General features: G+C 35.7%; 1 protein-coding gene across 9 annotated transcripts in view; it reads right to left on the reverse strand.

Moving 5' to 3' along the window:
- The window catches only part of LOC129734519 (nipped-B-like protein), a 167636-nt gene that overhangs the window by 18052 nt on the left and 130927 nt on the right, over nt 1–18657 (reverse strand). For all 9 annotated transcript variants that reach the window (XM_055698079.1, XM_055698081.1, XM_055698077.1 and 6 more), the window contains 13 exons: nt 18070–18170; nt 14167–14305; nt 13877–13959; nt 12718–12850; nt 10921–11064; nt 7091–7180; nt 6652–6866; nt 6449–6551; nt 5420–5518; nt 5171–5317; nt 3858–3992; nt 2324–2422; nt 1070–1123 (listed from right to left, as the gene is read on the reverse strand). In XM_055698079.1, the coding sequence (XP_055554054.1) occupies nt 1070–1123; nt 2324–2422; nt 3858–3992; nt 5171–5317; nt 5420–5518; nt 6449–6551; nt 6652–6866; nt 7091–7180; nt 10921–11064; nt 12718–12850; nt 13877–13959; nt 14167–14305; nt 18070–18170 (1542 nt within the window). The remainder of the gene's footprint in view (nt 1–1069; nt 1124–2323; nt 2423–3857; nt 3993–5170; nt 5318–5419; nt 5519–6448; nt 6552–6651; nt 6867–7090; nt 7181–10920; nt 11065–12717; nt 12851–13876; nt 13960–14166; nt 14306–18069; nt 18171–18657) is intronic.

An 18657-nucleotide genomic window follows, 5' to 3' on the forward strand; every position in this document is an offset into this window, starting at 1 on the left:
CAATTAACTTCTCCATAAAAGTTACGTGGTAAAGAAAAATTAAGGGAAGCAAAAAAAAATATAAAATCAAACCAAAATGCAAGATAAGTAAAGAAAAAATAACTGCAACAAAAAGACAAAAGAGAACAGAACAGTTCTACTGATTTTTGCATTGGGATGAAAGCTAACTTTGTGCTTAATGAAATAATGCAGAAAACAATAATGTAGTCATACTTGCCAGCAGTAACTAATAGGAGTTAGAAGGCTTTTTAAAACGCTTAGAAAAAAACAAAAAAAAGCAAATTCAAAAGGAACATTGTTTTTGACACTAAGCAAAAATATAAAACTAAGATGAAACATAGTTCTATGAACATTTCAATCAGTTCATTTAATTGAACCCATACTATAGCTTTTACTTCAGTGCAGGCATTGAGGCACTTTGGTTTACTTGGCTACCTATTTTCATGGCACTCTAGGCTAAAGTAAAATCTTTGGAGACCTCCAATTCCCCCATGCATGCTTTTGTTAATTTTTCTTGAAAATTAACAAGTGCATACAAATTGTAGAGGAGAAAAATAACACAGGCTGAGATATAAACAAAGCAAGCTCATTTATTAGAAAAATCAGAGTAAAATATAATGTAGAAGTAAGCTAAACTCTGAAGATTCACTGCTTCTATAAACTGCATAACAAATATATTTGACATGAAAATACACTTATCTACCATTAACACACACCCCCACAATACACTAGAGGCCTCATTTCAGAATTATCTTCGCTGTGGACTTAATGTTATGTCACTCGTTATTGAAGAGACCATGAAATTAAAAATAAAAATCCAAAAACTCTCCCCAAAACAAAAAGTGAATTATTTTTAAAACAGATCATATTGAAAGAAAGAAAGTAATGTTGGAGACAAAGAAAATTACACCAATGAAGATTTAAAAAAAGCTCAAATGTTTAAAGGGTATGAATTGAATTTGTCTACTGTAAAGGGCTGCTCTTATAGTCTCCCTTCAATGTGTTTTAGTACCAAAAGAAATGTTAAAATTCTTACAATTGCGCCATACATTCAAAATTCATTACTTACATTTTGAAGAAGCTGTTCAAACCAATCATACCCTGTATCTCTACAAGCTGCAACCTAAAAGTAGTTTTGGAATAAACTGGTTAAAAAATGCATCTGAAGAAAAATTACTTCAATACAGATGTCATCTTAAAAGATCAGTAAACATGCATAGATATATTTTCATATACATTCAGTACAATATCTTTGGAGATCAGAAACTGTCTTCTGCATTTGAAAAATAGTTCTCACCATTTAAGCAATCCCAGAATTTGTATCCCATACAACACAAGACCTATCCATTTTACTGGAGATTGTTGGCTCTAGCATAAACCAAATTTTGGTTTCATAGAACATTTTGTACTGATTAAAGCACAAATACAAGCCTGACATAAAAAATGAATGTGTGTATATATATGCATATACATGTTTTAATATAAACCAACTAAGTTTTCACTGGTATCGTATGTCAGGAACAGCTCACAGGTGCTCCAAAATAGAATTGGCTGGAGAACTGAGAATTAAGCTGAAGTCAAATCAACTGACTTCTCAGTCTGGAAAAACGCACGCTACACTACCATTTAGTAAAAATATTGAAAAGCATGATGGAGTTTAAACCCATAATTTTAAGTAGCGAAGTCACTACCTTTATTTGATATTTACACCTTGGTATAATTGATATTAAAATACCTTCTCAGCACAGTGGTTTTACACAACACGTTTTCACTATAAACGTATAAGCATTTTATTTTAAACAAGTGGGTTTTTTGAGACACGTTATTTAATTTGCTGCTCCTAAAAAGTAGATAAAATTATGCAGATACTAGTTTACCTTGAGTGAGAACATGACCCCTGTATTTACTAAAACAGTTTATTAATCTTTCAAAATAAATGTTATCAATTGAGGACATAATTTTTTTTTAAGAGACAACCTCTTAATTAGGCTTAACTATATGCTGCTACTAGCATTTCCTGGAAAATGTTAAATATAACAGAAATTTATTGTGTTTTAACTGAACAAGTGTTTTATATAACCTGAATATAACGTGGTCTCAGTTATGACTGCCAGCAGATTAGTGAGCATTTAAAGTTTCCTACAGCCTGTTCCATCAGATGAATAATTCTAGCATATGTCTCCTGACACTGAATAAAGAAAACCACCTGATAATCAAATTACTTGCATATTTTTTGTATTCTAAAAGACTAGGCAATATTTCAAAGATACTAAAAACATAATCAAATTTTACACACAACTTAATTCAAATTTGCTTAACATACCACGTCAGTGATGTTTAGTATTTTCCTGGTCATTGCTTCTTTATCATGGTGTGGAGTTGGAGTAAACCAGAGCTTCTGGAATGTCTCATTTACTAATTTCTGAAGGGGAAAAAAAAATAGCAGAAATACATAAGCTTATCTTGGCACATAAGTATTATTTCTAATACATCCATACAATAGATTTGTTGATGATACGTGCCATTTTGTAAGAAATTATTCAACGTAAGCGAGACTGTTTTAGAGAATGTTATCTGATACAGACTGAAATCTACTATTACAGCAGTTATATTGGCCTCTAAGCCAGCTTCACTAAAATGATCACTGGGAACTGATACTACAGAAAATTGAGTTACCACTTTTGTGCACTAACTTGCATTCCTTGGGAAAACACAGTACTGTGAGAAGCTGACAACCAAACACAAGATTATAAATTCTACAGCAGAATTAACAGCAACTGTAGATTACTTTGGCATTTTCAGAACAGCTGTGACAAGGTGGGAAAAAGAGAGAAGCCAAGTCTCCCTACCCAAGCATAGGAAGCCTGTTCCCTTCCAATGTTTTTGGATGGAGGAAAAGATGGAATAGAATGAAAGTGAACTAATTATTCCTGAATTACTTATAAAGCATATGGTTGTAAGAAGCTTTCCTCATCCATGGAGACATAAGAAAAAAAATAAAATACATTGCAGATACTGCCTCATCTTTCTGAGGTTGTTGGAAAGGTAAGGGAAAGGAGGAAAGCGAACAAAGTCATCCTCCTTTCCTAGCAGCACCTTGGATCCAGCTGTTCATCCATTTCTTGATTAACAGTCTTCTCAGAAAGCCACTTGGCATTAAGGTATCTCAAGTGGTAAAAACATATGCTGCAGCTTTAAAGTTGCAGATTTCAAATCCCACTGAAAGTGTGATACAGGTATATTCTTAATTACCCAGCAATTTTAAAAATTTTTGCCAAATCAAACATACATCAGTGTCAGGTTTATGTTTCAACACATAATCTTAGTTTTATTCCCTTCTGCATATACATTGCACAAAGAGTAGAATATGATCACATAAGCAACATTTTAGGGGGAATAACTGATTAATTAAACATTCAGAATTAATGCAAAATTAGCACAGATGAATACTTTATAATTTTTATACACAGAACTGGCAAATCTGGCATATACTAACATAAGGTACTTAATTTTTACTTAAATTTTGTTTGCAGAAAGGAGTTTTATATGCCAATTTCATTTGTTAGAAAAGAGAAGTGCCAGAGACAACACTTGTAAGAAAAAAACATCTCTAGACAATAACTTTTTAAAATCTTTTAGTTGTCAGAAAGAACTTGAAGAAAACAGAAGAAAAGAAAGAAAATCAAGTCAGCAATGTAGAAAGCTAAGATATTTGCTCTCAAAAAATAAAAATGAATAAAAATCATAAAGGTTACAAAGGAGCAATGAAATACTTTTTTGATTGTTTTTGTTTTTGGTCAAAATATAGAAACACATTATGACAATTAAAATCCTGAAGGATATATATATCATTCTACCTTAATGCCTTCTTCATCATTGACTCTCCGAATCATTTTCACACACATCTCTGTAATTTTGGGAAATGTTGGTTGTTCAATGCAGATATCCCTAAGTATCTTTATAACTCTTTTTCTGACACTGATACCAGTATCCTGTGAGGAGAAAAGCATTATGCTCTTGAAAACAAATCAGATATATTAATTAATTTATGTATTATATGAATTAATATTTGAAGATCACCCAATCTGACCGGCAAAACGTATTTAGAAAAGGCAGCTAAAATATTCTGGAGTGCATTTATACAAAAGGTAAGCACAGCTTGTACCACTTTATTTGCAGTAATTCTAAAGTTTCTGACTGAGTCCCCAGAACACCGAAATGCTTCCTCCATTTATACCCTCCCATTTAAGAGCTCATGATGGTGCAAATTTATAATTCTACTTCTTAATTCAAGAGCTTACAAGCTAGATGTGATGATGCTTTAGCTACTTTGTTGGAACACAAGACCCTTTGTAGATCTGGACTGTAATACTTCAAAAGCCTTTGGATAAAGCTTATGGATAAGCTACACGCAGCAAATCTTTTCCACTTTCCTAGGCTTCGTCTAAGGAGAAAGGAGTAGCAGCTTCATTTCATATTACCTTATTCAAAACCTGTTTAGTCTGAATGTCAGGATGAACAGCTTTATGCATGCTCATATGCACATCTCCAAAATCTTTCACAAATATGTTTTATCATGTAACTATAGCAAATGAGTAGTATTTGACTAAAAACCTGATGGATGCTAAAAGCTAGTGTTATCTTACAGTTAAATTAACATTGTATTTTATCTGAACATCCAGACAAAACCCACTTTTTATACAAAAACTATATTAAGAAGCCTTTAAAACATAGCACAGAAAACCAAAATAGTTGTATCTTTTTTTTTTTTCTTTTGGATTACAAATGGCAACTTTAGATTACTGTGTTGTAGGTATTTCTTCATCACCCACACTACTGAGCTGCCCTCAGTAACCCACATCTCAGACTTCAGAGATGTGGCAAAATTCCTCATTTCACTTAATTTGTGCCTTAATAAAGGAATCAAAAGGAATATAATCCTGGTTCTGATGCGTTACAACTTTCTATGTATGTTTACCTTTTGACATAACAAAGCCTCGCTGGAAACAAGTGATACACTTTACAAGATTGGTCTTGAAAGCATGATTAAAATAATAAGATATAATTTACTCTTCGGATCATTATTCCATATTATGAAACATAAAAATTCAGTTGAAAACAAATTTTCCAATGACACTTATTTTATCATAAATATCACAAGTCACCATACCAATATTCTTTCAATCAGCATGTCATAATACTGCTCAGCAAGCTGAGGACGACAGAGCACAAATCGGCCGAGCAGCTCCACAGCTGCTTCTCGTACACTAGTAGAGTTATCCATTAATCGTCCATGAACACCTCGTTGCATATCCAGCTAAAAAGAACAAATAAAGCACAGATCAAAAATGAGAAATAAAGATTTTTTCAAGCATGACAAAATAATGCATGTGCATTATGGACATTTCATTTTTTTTACCCTGGCTAGAATACTGGGGTCTACAGCAACAACCTCAGACAAACACTTCATGGCTTTTGTTCGAACAGCAATTGCATTTTCACCAAGTACACGCAGAATCTAATAAGGGAACAAAAACAAAGATTCAATTGCTTTGGGAAGGTAGCAAACAACGTTTAACAGGCAAAAATGTCGCAGAATAACATGCAAATGATTTAACTAAAATAATATCTTTCTACTAAAAATTGTATATATCTTCTCAGACAGTAAAAAGGTGCATGAAAGTGATGTTCCATGGCACTGATAACTGAGTGTGGATATTTACCAGGATTTGCTACATCTCTAAGACTGTCCCAAACAAGATTTACACAGGGTCCATATATTCACTTTAGAGTCACTTCAATTTTAAATTACTTTTGCCATTTGGTTGTGGCTTTCACCGTGGTTCTTTCAACAGGAGAGTTGGATTTGGGCACTATAATTTTAAGAATGGCTCTGTATGCAGATCAATATAAAGTAACACAAACTAAACTAAACTAGTACTGGAGTTCAAACATGTCACCATGCCAACTTGTTAGTGCTTTTCTCCCAGAAAAAGGAAAGAAACCACACTGGTCAAACAGCTTCCAAAGTGATAGTAACATGCACTGCAAGCAACTGACCAAGTTAGCTTGTATTTTCAAATCAAATTAATATCAATTTAATGAGTTAATATTACCAAATGAGCATGCATCTTGCAGAAACTGTAAAAAAGATGTCAACATTTTGTAATTATTCTTTTACTGTGTACATCTAACATAATGATTTTGCCATATACATACATGGACAAATAAAATAATGTATGTACAATATGACATATGAAATGCATGCAAGAAAAAGAAATATAAGCACTTATGTCATCAATACAGAATATGAAAGCATATATGGTGTTATCACGGCCTGTTAAATATCTGTGCTCAACAATGAACAGATATTGCACACTACGGCAAAAGTGTTTAGAATCAGAAACCAACTGTGTTTCACTCAACTAAGAATTCCAGCACAGTTTACCTGTGTCAAATAAATATCGAAGCTCTGGGCAAATGGCCTCATAGAGGCCAAGTAGCGAACAATCAAACATGCGTCTTCATAGTCCACAGTATCAGAATTCATCCTTCAACAAATACAATGTTTTAATTAGGACATGTTTATCTAAAATTATTAAAAATGTCAAATGTATGGTTAATAAAGAAATCAGTGGTGCTGAAACGTACTTTAATGTACTGAACTGAGATGGAGCAGTTTTAATAATGCTGCGAAGAAACATTTTGCGACTTTCTGCTCTATGCATGATTTGTCCTGTGGTCTCAACATCTTTTGCATGATGAGTTCCTTCAGATGAATCCTCATCCTTCTGAGATTTAATTGCTTTCTCTGTCTCCATAGTTGTATCACGGAACCACTGTGCTATATAAAACTTCCGAGAAAACTGGAGAAATACAGCAGGATACACAGAAACCAACAGATATAGAAGAGTGAAATTAACGGCTTTATAATGAGATTGAGTCTAATGCATCAATCATATTTTGGAAAACACAATCAACAGTATATGTTAGTGTGACAATTTAATTGAAGCACTAATATGCTTTTTATTCAGTACATGTTAATGAAATTATTTTTATATACACTTGACATCAGAAAGCTGAAATTTACCACTAATGATGCATCAGTTTCTGTGTTCTCATCTAGGTAATCTAGCAAAGCCTTTTGCAGCTGTTGAATTTCATCTCCTCCTCCTGAAACCTGTCAGAAATAGAAAGATAGCTATAAAATAGACTATTGCACAATGATAATTAGAATCTGAAAATCTGCATGTCCACATATAAAATACACTGAAGTTAATGTTCTGCAATTATCAATACAACTAATAATTTTTTAATCAATTACTTCTAAACTTTATACAGGCTAAACCAAATTAGACTGGCTCCAAAGTCTAAAAAAGATTAACAGCAGAATAAGACTGGTTTTAAAACAGACTGACTCATTTGATTAGTTTTCATTCTAGGATCTTGTGTGAAGACCCTCTGTCCCTGAGGAAAAAAGAAAGGCTGAAATCACATGTAGTAGACTGACACAAAGTTTAACCTATACAAGTCATTGTTAACTCTCTCACCAATATTAAATACTGAAACAGTGACTTCTCAGGTGAACAAGGGATAAAAGGCAAAAAAGGCAAATGAAAATAAATATGAAACACAGTCAACAGTAAAAACATATGGGAAACTTCAAAAAACCCCCACAACTTATCCCTCTGCAAAAATATCCGAGGGATAAAGCATCTATACAGAGAAAGTGCAGCAAGTATGCTCAATCCATCTAGGAAAGAACCTACAGAGGCTGTTCCCAAACACTCCTAAGCACTAAAGAATCATGCTCTCTGAGACTCAACTAAGTTTCTATCAGTCAAAAAGCTTCAGAACAAACACATATTTTATAAAAAATGCTACCTAGTGCATAAAGCCTATCTACAGAATAGGGTAATATTAATTTTCCTGTGAAGCACTTTTAAGATGCACAAAAAGGATTACAGATGAAATATTAATCTGAGAACTAGTTCTGGATACTATACATCAGGCTTGTAAATATCTAAACTGTATGAATGCTAAACCCAGAATGTATTATTTCCAAGAAGCTATTTTATAGGAAATATGTATATTCTGATCTCTTAAATAGTTCTAGCCTATGTAAATTGAACAATGATTTTGTATGTGATCATCAGACAATGTACTTCCCCCCATATAGAGGTTATAGAGAATAAATCAGTATCAATTAGCTTGTTAATAAATCAGAAATAAAATTTCTCAACACCTACAAGGCAGCATAAAACCAAGAACATAAACCACCTTTTTTCCTTAGTATTATACTAAAATATGCAGGTCCTTGCAATTGCTGATGCTACAGCAGAAAAAAGGATTTTTTTTCTTCCAAAATGAATGAGTTTAAGAATTCAAAACATGTTTACAGTGTACATAATACTAATACAGGTTTACTGATATAAATTTGTCACCCTAATATATGTGCAAATTGTGATTTGAACGTCTGACCTTAAGCTATGTTAAATTCTGTGGATAAGAGGCTGAAAAAAAAAGTTGCTTGATGAACCGTAACTGCCTATTTTCAAACAAGTAAGAAAAACTCAGAATAAACAAAAAGAAACTGTGAAGTCTGTAACAAAGCATATTCAATATTGATAATAAAAGTAGAAGAAAAATTTCTGGCTTAAACTTCTTCAGATACAAAACACTTTTCTTTTTCAGCAATAAAACTTCTATCTTAATTTCTGTATGAACAGCAGAGACTGAGAATCTTGTCACAAATGCAGCACATAATATAGCTTGCAAACATCAGCAAGCAGAAAAAGGTCCAGAAGATCGGCACATCAAGAGATAAACTAATGAAAAGCATGCACAAGTGTTCAAATCAATTTGACAATCTATGACAGATTTTATGAAAAAAAATCTACTGTTTAAAAAAACATCAAAAAAGAACAGATTTTCTCCTAAATCTAATTCTATGGTTCATGAGTCCAAACCACAGTAGACAGAGTTATAAGCATTCATCAATCATTGGGGAATATCCTGGCAATGATATCAGAGGGTAGAAGGAAATATCAAGTCTTAAGTATTCAACTCAGCAGGAAAGAAAAATCTGTAGAGGTATAAGTTAATTTCTGAATTAAAACAATAATTTAAGATCATTCCAATGACTAAAGCTGAATAAGTCTACCAATAGGGGATCTTATTTTCTTGCTATTTGAACAACAAAGTGAAGCTTAGCTGTCACGTAAACCTTTCCAAGTAGTTATTTGTTCTTAGGTTACAAATCATTTATAAACAATACACTGTCTACCCTGATGGTACTGTATAGTATACACCTTCCCTAATGTACAGATGGTACTATATACCATCACTGATGTTAAGCTTCCTGAGTAACTGAAAAAATGCCCACAGCAATTTTATTTTCTGCAGATGCCAATGCCTAATTACTGCCTGATCCTATAAAAAAACCAAAACAAATAGAAAAATTCAGGTCACCACTTTTTAGAATATCTTTCAATACTATTATATAACTTCTGGAGATAAGGAGAAAAGAATTCTTCGAAAATATTTCCCTACGAAGAAGTCTAATGTAGAATTGTCAAAATCACTGCCAACAGAGAATTATAACCCCTTAGCATACAGAAGTACAAATTATATTAAGGCATGGACATAAAGATTTGACACTATATGTAGTACAAAATTCTAAATGACAAAAGTTATGGGAAGTATCAGCCTCATAAAAGAGTAGATTAATTTTGATTCTTTCCTTGAATGCCTGTAAATTGCACAAGTTTTTCCTTCAACAAATTTGTAAGTCGTTATAAAACACATATAATAGATATGGAGTCTTTTCAGGTAAATGAAAGGGAAATTAACTAGACTACTCAACTTCAGATCTAATCATGCTGAGAACAATTAGTAGTTTAGAAAGGAATGTATAGCATCCATAAGAAATGTGCAAGTCCACATTTTTAAAAGGACACATAAGTGCAGGAGGGGGCCTGGAAATCAGGACCATAAAGTGGCAATCAGTTAGCTGAGGGGAATGTGCTTGAGTTTGTCTAGACAACAATTAACATGATACAGAGCATAGGGGAGTGGGGGATGAATGGCGGATGGCGCCAAGAATGGCGCCAAGGAAAGATAACACCTTGCTGTTAATTGCTGGTAGTTAACCACCAATCAGGGATTGCCTAGTATGTAACGCTTAGCTTCAAGAACCAATCTGTTTAAAGTGTGCAGCTTCTGAGAACATATATAAACTCGTGATTGTGTACAATAAATCGACATCTTGCTTGCTACGTCCCGTCTCTTCATTCGCCGCACATAAGACCCAAGATTTTCTCATCATATTATGTACTGAAGAGAGCCCAAATGCATACATTGCTTTGTTAATTGCTGCCACTCTTGCAGATTGGGAGACATTTTGATAAGCAGCATTAGCAGAAATGCAAATATGCATTCTCTAACAAAAGATATTTGCAAGTTCAGTAAAAAACAAAACAAAACAACCCCAACCAATACCAGCTACATCACATAAAAACTAACCTTCCAAGCCTAACAGTTTAACTCTAAAGCTCATGTACGAGTGTCATAAGCTCAATTATCACTTTGCAATAGCAAATGCACATACATACACACACATATATATTTTTAAGGCCTCTTAAGATAGAATCCAACTATCGCTGTTATTTCCTCCATAATGTCACAAGAAAACAGGTTTTACCATTGTATTTAACCACTTAATATGATCACTAGGGAGACAGCGTAAGACAGACATGAATTAACAAATGTGATACTTATAAATTGAGTATATTTGATTCAGAAATCTGAACAGCAATGAAAATTCATTCTCCACAACACCAGTTTTTCACACATCTTTAAAATGTTCAAATTTTTAAATCGATACATCACAATCCAGTTGGCACAGGATCTCTCACACACCTGTTTAAGGATTCTGGCTATAGATCCTCGATCCATTTTGCTAGTGACTGCATCTTTCCTGAGTCTTGCAGCTACAGTTCCAAGATAGTCAAGTGATGCAACTCTTAATGCCATTTCTGTAGATTTGTTACTGAACTGGTGAACCTAAGAAAAGCAGAATAAACTGTTATAAAAAATTATTTATTTATGCAACTGAGTTTCTTTACACAGGACACTGCTTGACCTTATTAAAAATTCCACTTCTATGCTGCATAAAAATATAAAATTTACTATTATGTCACAGATACACGCCTTACTTTACATTAATGTTTTTGCCTTTATTGCGTTGGTCTCTCTACAAATATGCCTGTTATAGTTTTTCTAAAATATGTATTTTATAAAATAAACTGAACATCTAGTAGAGCAGATATCCTTTGCAGTAGCATAGATCTTAAGCACCATAATGCAACTTCCTCATTGATATATAGAAAAGTATAAAGCAAGCTACATTTTATGAGGAACAAGGCCACAAAAAATTTTTCAAGAAACAGCTCAAATTACTGTGTTAATTACATTGTAATACTGAAGAACAACTCTCAAAAAACATGTCAATGAAAAAACTCACATTCTGTAAAATGCCACATTCCATAAGTAAATGTGCTATTACTGGTAAAAGACCAAACTACTTAATTCTCAGGTTCTGTGCTAAAGGAATAGTCCAAAGAAGTATTTAACATGAATAATTACAGCTGTTAGTCTGACTTTATTCCCAATTAATAACTACACTTATTAGATGCTATACCAGGGGTCCTCAAACTACAGCTGTGGGCTGGATACGGCCCCCCAGGGTCCTCAATCCGGCCCCCAGTATTTACAGAACCCCCCCGGCAGGGGTTGGGGGGGGAAACCAAGCAGCCGCAGATGACTGCCTGCCCCTTCATCCGCACTGGCCCCCTGGTTAAAAAGTTTGAGGACCCCTGTGCTATACAATGGCATTTTTTAATGTGGGAAACATCATGGAATAGAAGTGGACTTCCATGAGAAACTGTATACATATGACCTTTACTAAGTTCCATATCAATGATCTTCTGACCTAAATTTTATTTTCTATGCATTACAGAATAATGATGCACGTGAGAAAATCCTAAGATGCTGCATGTGTGTGTCAGCAATCAAAAAGCATTCCTGTAATAGTCTGAGCTGATGTCCTGGTTTCAGCTGGGATAGAGTTAATTTTCTTAGTAGCTAGTACAGTGCTGTGTTTTGGATTTGGTGTGAGAACAATGTTGACAGCACACTGATGGACTTCTCAGTTCCTTGGGCCCTGCCAGCCAGAGGGCTGGAGGGGCACAGGAAATCAGGAGGGGACACAGCCAGGACAGGTGACCCAAGCTAGCCAAAGAGGTATTCCATACCATATGACGTCATGCTGAGTATATAAACTGGGGGAAGAAGAAGGAGGAAGGGGGGACATTTGGCATTATGGCATTTGTCTTCCCGAGTAACCGTTATGCGTGATGGAGCCCTGCTCTCCTGGGGATGGCTGAACCTGCCTGCCCATGGGAAGTGCTGAATGGATTCCTTGCTTTGCTTTGCTTGTGTGCATGGCTTTTGCTTTACCTATTAAATTGTTCTTATCTCAACCCTTGAGTTTTACATTCCTTTCCGATTCTCATCCCCATCCCTCTGGGTGAGGGGGAGTGAGCGAGCGGCTGAGTGGTACTTGGTTGCTGGCCAGGGTTAAACCACAACAGCTGAAATAAACAAGTTTCATTGTATTAAGAAATAATATAATAATTAAGAACAAGAATCCCTTACCAATAGCCTTCCTAATAAGCTAAGTAGCAACTCTGCAGCTGGCCATTCTGGTTTATTGACTGTGGAAAGAAGATCTTGAATGAAGTTCTCAAACAGTGGTCTGTAATCTTCTTCCCCTTGTTTACTGCCACACCTTTTTAAAAGTAAATACATTTTGTAAGTGAATTTAGAGCCATTTAAACTTTTCTTCTGATGCAGACAGAAGTAATCCTATGTTTAACCAGAAAACCAGTTTTATGCGATTCTAAAAAAATATCCAAAATATTAGCAGAAAAATTGTTTTTATCCATTTATGGACAAATAGTTTAAATAGTCATCACTCCAAGTTGCACTGTGAGTAAAGCAGCTAATCCAGGATAGCATAATTTTTCATAAGTGTTTTTTTTTATTATTGCTTTGAGTTAAAGTCTGCATTAACTTGGATGGACATAGTAGGTAAAATTCTAAAGCTCAAGCCAGAGTGGGGTATTTAGGAGGTGGTGTGTCCTTAAACCTGGTCTGACTTATCTCAAAGTGATAAGACATCTTAGTATTATGCTCCACAAAAGTTTAAAATCAGAATGTAAAAAAATCAAAAGATAACATACCTAATAGTGTTTCACTTATATGTGGCATTCCTAACTTCAATGATAACAGAAGTATGCAGAGAGAAGGCTAGATGGCTTGTAAATGATTTCTACTGTTAAGCTGAAAGGCTAACATGATAAAAACCTCAGGACTTTATATTACAAGTCCTTTGGTTATTCAGGTGTACTTTCTTTCCCCTGTTGAGCTACTGATATTCCTAACTATCTAAATGAAAGTAATTTTAGGTTTTTTACATCTTTGTCATTCTGATGACTGAAAGAATCTGGTTTCATCACTTAAATATGTACTCATTCTGCTCTTCCATGCTTCAGATGAGTAAAAGACCCCTGATAAAATGATCCTACGTAAACTATCAGACAGATTCTTAAATGTGTAAAGAACTCTCTGCAGAATTTCTGTTCCATAAAAAACATTTGTCCAGACAGGTAGCTGTCCTAGGGATCTATACTGTTATAAGTAACTTTATTAGTAGGCATTTAGCATTACAAAGTGGTTTGATTTGTCTTAAGGTGTGACAGGTTTCATTTGGAGTTGGTTTCATCAATACACTAAAGAATGCAACAGTACTTACTTCTTAAGGAAAATAGAAAGGAAGTTCTGTGCTGTTCTCATGGCTGTTTCGTATGAGTTAGTAATTAGCACATCTTGATCCACCTAAAAATAACAAGATGTATTTGTCTAATATTTTAGCACACACAGAAATATGATTTCTAGATCAGCGCTTCTCAGTCATCAAATAATTACAGCAGACATAAAATTACAAAGCTTAATTACTAGAGCACCATCATAAAATATTATACCTACAAATTCATTCCTGCACACACACACAAAAATTTATAGCTCTCAAAAAAAAAATCTTACTTTTTTGTTTGATTCCTCCTCTGAATTAGAATCTTTTTCTGTTGATGGCAAATGCACCACACACTGAATAAGCTGCAGAACTAGTGCTGTTACCATCTGAATATACATAGGCTCTCCATCAGTGTCACTGCTGTTTAACCTGTTAATAAGAAAATACATCATTAACACTAAAACTAAACTAAAAAGACAAAACAAACCAAAATTTTTTGGTTCTAAATAACATCAGTCTAAAATTATTACCACAGCTAGAAAACTGTTTTCTAGACAGTTATCTAGTCATTTTCTTCCCTCGTATGCAGTGAAAGATTTGGTCTAACAAATCCAGCATTATTCTCAGGCCAAAGATGAATTGAAACAGCCCACAGATGGGCTATTAGAGTATCTCTGAAGTTCAGCAGCTGAAAAATCTACATAAATATTTAATAAATCAAACACCTACATGCTAAGGCACTTACTAATATGCTTATTATAATGCCATATCCATTTCCAAAACAACATTAAAAAAAATAGACTGAACTTGTCCTAACAGTATGTAAAATGTGCAGGACTTTTAAACAAGAGAAAATAGTGACCATGACCTGGACTGACTTCTACAAGAGTTACACCTATGGTAATATCAGGAAGCATAACAGACTATAAACTTCAATATGTAACAGTGTCTTTAAGCTGGTATGACCACAGAATCACAGAATGGTTGGGGTTGGAAGGGACCTCTGGAGACTATCTAGTCCAATCCCCTGCTAAAGCAGGTTCACCTAGAGCAGGTTGCACAGAATTGCATCCAGGTGGGTCTTGAATATCTCCAGAGAAGGAGACTCCACAACCTCTCTTGGCAGCCTGTTCCAGCACTCTGTCACCCTCAAAAACGTTTTTCCTCATACTCAGATGGAACTTCCTGTGTTGCAGTTTGTGCCTGTTGCCTCTTGTCCTGTCACTGGGCACCACTGAAAAGAGCCTGGCCCCATCCTCTTGACACTCGCCCTTAAGATATTTGTAGACATCGATAAGATCCCCTCTCAGTCTTCTCCAGGCTAAACAGGCCCAGCTCCCTCAGCCTTTCCTCATAAGGGAGATGCTCCAGTCCCCTCATCATCTTCATAGCCCTCTGCTGGACCTTCCCCAGTAGTTCCCTGTCTCTCTTGAACTGGGGAGCCCAGAACTGGACACAGTACTCCAGATGCAGCCTCACCAGGGCAGAGTAGAGGGGAAGGATAACCTCCCTCGACCTGCTGGCCACACTCCTCCTAATGTGTCCCAGGATCCCATTGGCCTTCTTGGCCACAAGGACACACGGGCAACTAGCTGTCCACCAGAACTCCCAGGTGCTTCTCTGCAGAGCTGCCTTCCAGCAGGTCAGCCCCAGCCTGTACTGGTGTGTGGTTGTTCCTCCCTAGGTGCAGGACCCTATACTTGCCTTTGTTGACCTTCATTCGGTTCCTCCCTGCCCAACTCTCTAGCCTGTCCAGGTCTCACTGAATGGCAGCACAGGCTTCTGGTGTGTCAGCCACTCCTCCCAGCTTTGTATCATCAGCAAACTTGCTGAGGGCACACTCTGTCCCTTCATCCAGGTCACTGGTGAATAAGTTATAACAAGACTGGACCCAGTACTGACCCCTGGGGAACACCGCTAGCTACAGGCCTCCAGCTAGACTCTGCGCTGCTGATCACAACCCTCTGAGCTCTGCCATTCAGCCACTTCTCCATCCACCTCACTGTCCACTCCTCTAACCTACGCTTCCTGAGCTTACCTATGAGGATGTTATGGGGGACAGTGTCAAAAGCCTTGCTGAGGTCAAGGTAGACAACATCTACTGCTCTCCCCTCATCAACCCAGCCAGTCATTCAGTCACAGAAGACTATCAGGTTGGTCAGGCATAATTTCCCCTTGGTGAATCCATGTTGACTGTTCCTGATGACCTTCTTTTCCTCCACATGCTTAGAGATGATCACCTCCAGGATGAGCTGTCCCATCACCTTTCGAGGGATGGAGGTGAGGCTGACTGGTCTGTAGTTTCCTGGGTCCTCCTTCTTGACCTTTTTGAAGACAGGAGTGACCTTGGCTTTCCTCCAGTCCTCAGGCACCTCTCCTGTCCTCCTTGACCTTTCAAAGATGATGGAGAGTGGCTTGGCAATAACATCTGCCAGCTCCCTCAGCACTCAGGGGTGCATCCCATCAGGGCCCATGGATTTGTGGGTGTCAAGTTTGCTTTAAGTGATCTCTAATGCAATCCTCCTCGACCAAGGGAATTTCTTCCTTTCTCCAAACTTTCTCTTTTGCCTCCAGAGTCTGGGAAACCTGAGGGCCAGCCTTGGCAGTGAAGACTGAAGCAAAGGCGGCATTCAGTAACTCTGTGTCCTTCATCACTAGGGCACCCACCACATTCAGCAGCAGGCCCACATTTTCCCTAGTCATCCCTTTCCTGCTGATGTAACTGAAGAAGCCCTTCTTGTTGTCCTTGACATACCTTGCCAGATTTTTTTCTAAACAGACCTTAGCCTTCCTCATCACCTCCCTGCATGTTGTGACAACATTCCTATATTCCTCCCAAGTCGCCTGTCCCTTTTTCCACATTTCATAAACTTCCTTCTTCTGTTTGAGGTTTGCCAGAAGCTCCTTGCTCATGAATGAATACACTCTACTTCACATTTCTCCCTTTCCAAGTGATTTAACCTGACAAATAGTACAGCATTTACTACCCATACATACATCGATGCCATTTAAAGTTACCCTTAACAATATGAAAAGGTGATAATCTTTGATATCATTCTCCCCAAATTATCAAAATAATAACTGGGCACAAACCAGATTGCAAATATTATCTTTATGACGTTATCTTTGACTATTTTTACAGAGAAAATATTTTAATATCATATTTTAGGTAAGCTGTACCCTTCATGACTGTAGCCACAGACAGGGAATGTCTTTCAACAGACCAGAGCTAGGAAACTAAAGATAAACAGTGCAGTCATTGTGGCTTTGAGATTTCCATCTGCTAAAGGTCCTAATTCACAGAGGGTATCTACCATTTATGCTCCTATGCATATTACCTTCCTATTTGGTAGATCTCTGATGTCTATAATGAAAACAGTAAGAAATACTAGGAACAAGCACACATGTTAACATTAGGGTTGCTGAATTCAACTTCAAAGTTTCAGTGAATTTCTTTTCCTAGATATTTCCTGTTCATCCACCCTGGATCAGACAACCCATTTCATTGACAATTTGTCTGTCTGGGGAAAGATGTATGCAAGCAAGGAACAAAATCAATGCCAACAACAAACGTTTTAGAATAATTTAAAGTGTCCAACCTCAATTTTAACTGAAATCCAGTTCAGGTCAGGTTCTTTCTCAAATTGAACGTGAACCTATACTATTATTCAGAAGATGCACTGAAATCCACCTGAAGCACTTAAAAGACAGTTAAAGTAAACTGAGTAGTGCCTAAATGAAACTAATTCAAAGGAGTAATAGATTGATTTCCTGGAAAGTGTGCTCTGAGTATGTCCTCAAAGAAATTCAGCCAGAATTTTCCTATTAAGCTTTAGCAATGAAGAAATTGTATGAAATCCATATAAGCAGAACCAAAGAATTATCCAACAAAAAAACTTTGCATGCACACTAACATTAGGCTCATTTACATTTTTAGTGAGACAAATAAGATATTGAAATTATTTTTGTAAGCAGGCATAAATACGATGGCATAAGAAACAGTGATTATTACAAAATACATTTGTCAGGCAATTCTGCTCTCGCTGTAGAGGTTTTGAAATATCAACCTCTAACAAAGTGCAGCTTGTGGAGTCACAGATTTTTAAAAAAGTTAATACTGAAGCCTAAAATCCTACATCTACAAAAATGTAAATGCTACTGTCTACAAACTATCAATTTATGACAGAAATTACCTGAAGTTTCTCAAACTCCTCTTGCTAGTTGGTAGTCTTGCAAGGGAAGTGAAAATTTCTTCTAGTATTAACTGTCTATGTTTTTCATACCTGGAGAACACCTATTTAACAGTTATAGGATTGTTAAAAAATTATTTATTGTTACATACAATATTGCTTGTTAAAAATTATTAAAAAATAATATATAGAAATATACACTTTACATGACATTGAAATTATATTTGATGCATACCTTGGTTTTAATACATTGTTTTTTCAAAGCAAGCATTTCTTTATAAAATACATAAAAACTTTTTCAAATATGGATTTTTAAAAATCTTCAAACAGCAGAAATGTGTAATAGCTCTTAAATATACCATGTTTTAAAAATTTCTGCCAATGGTACAATACACTAAGAAAGTCAAACAGTGTAATGCTAAACTTTCAGACTCCAGTATAGAGCAAAACTCTGTGGTAACATAAATTAAGATGCACACATGTATGGTTTTAGAACACATCTGAGAAACCAGTTTTACCTCATAATCTAAAGTTTAATGTTTTCCTGACATGAAATATTCTTTCAATTTACACATCAGGATTGTAGAGTTT

The sequence above is a fragment of the Falco cherrug genome, chromosome W, assembly GCF_023634085.1.
Source record: "Falco cherrug isolate bFalChe1 chromosome W, bFalChe1.pri, whole genome shotgun sequence".
In the NCBI taxonomy this organism is placed as follows: domain Eukaryota; kingdom Metazoa; phylum Chordata; class Aves; order Falconiformes; family Falconidae; genus Falco; species Falco cherrug.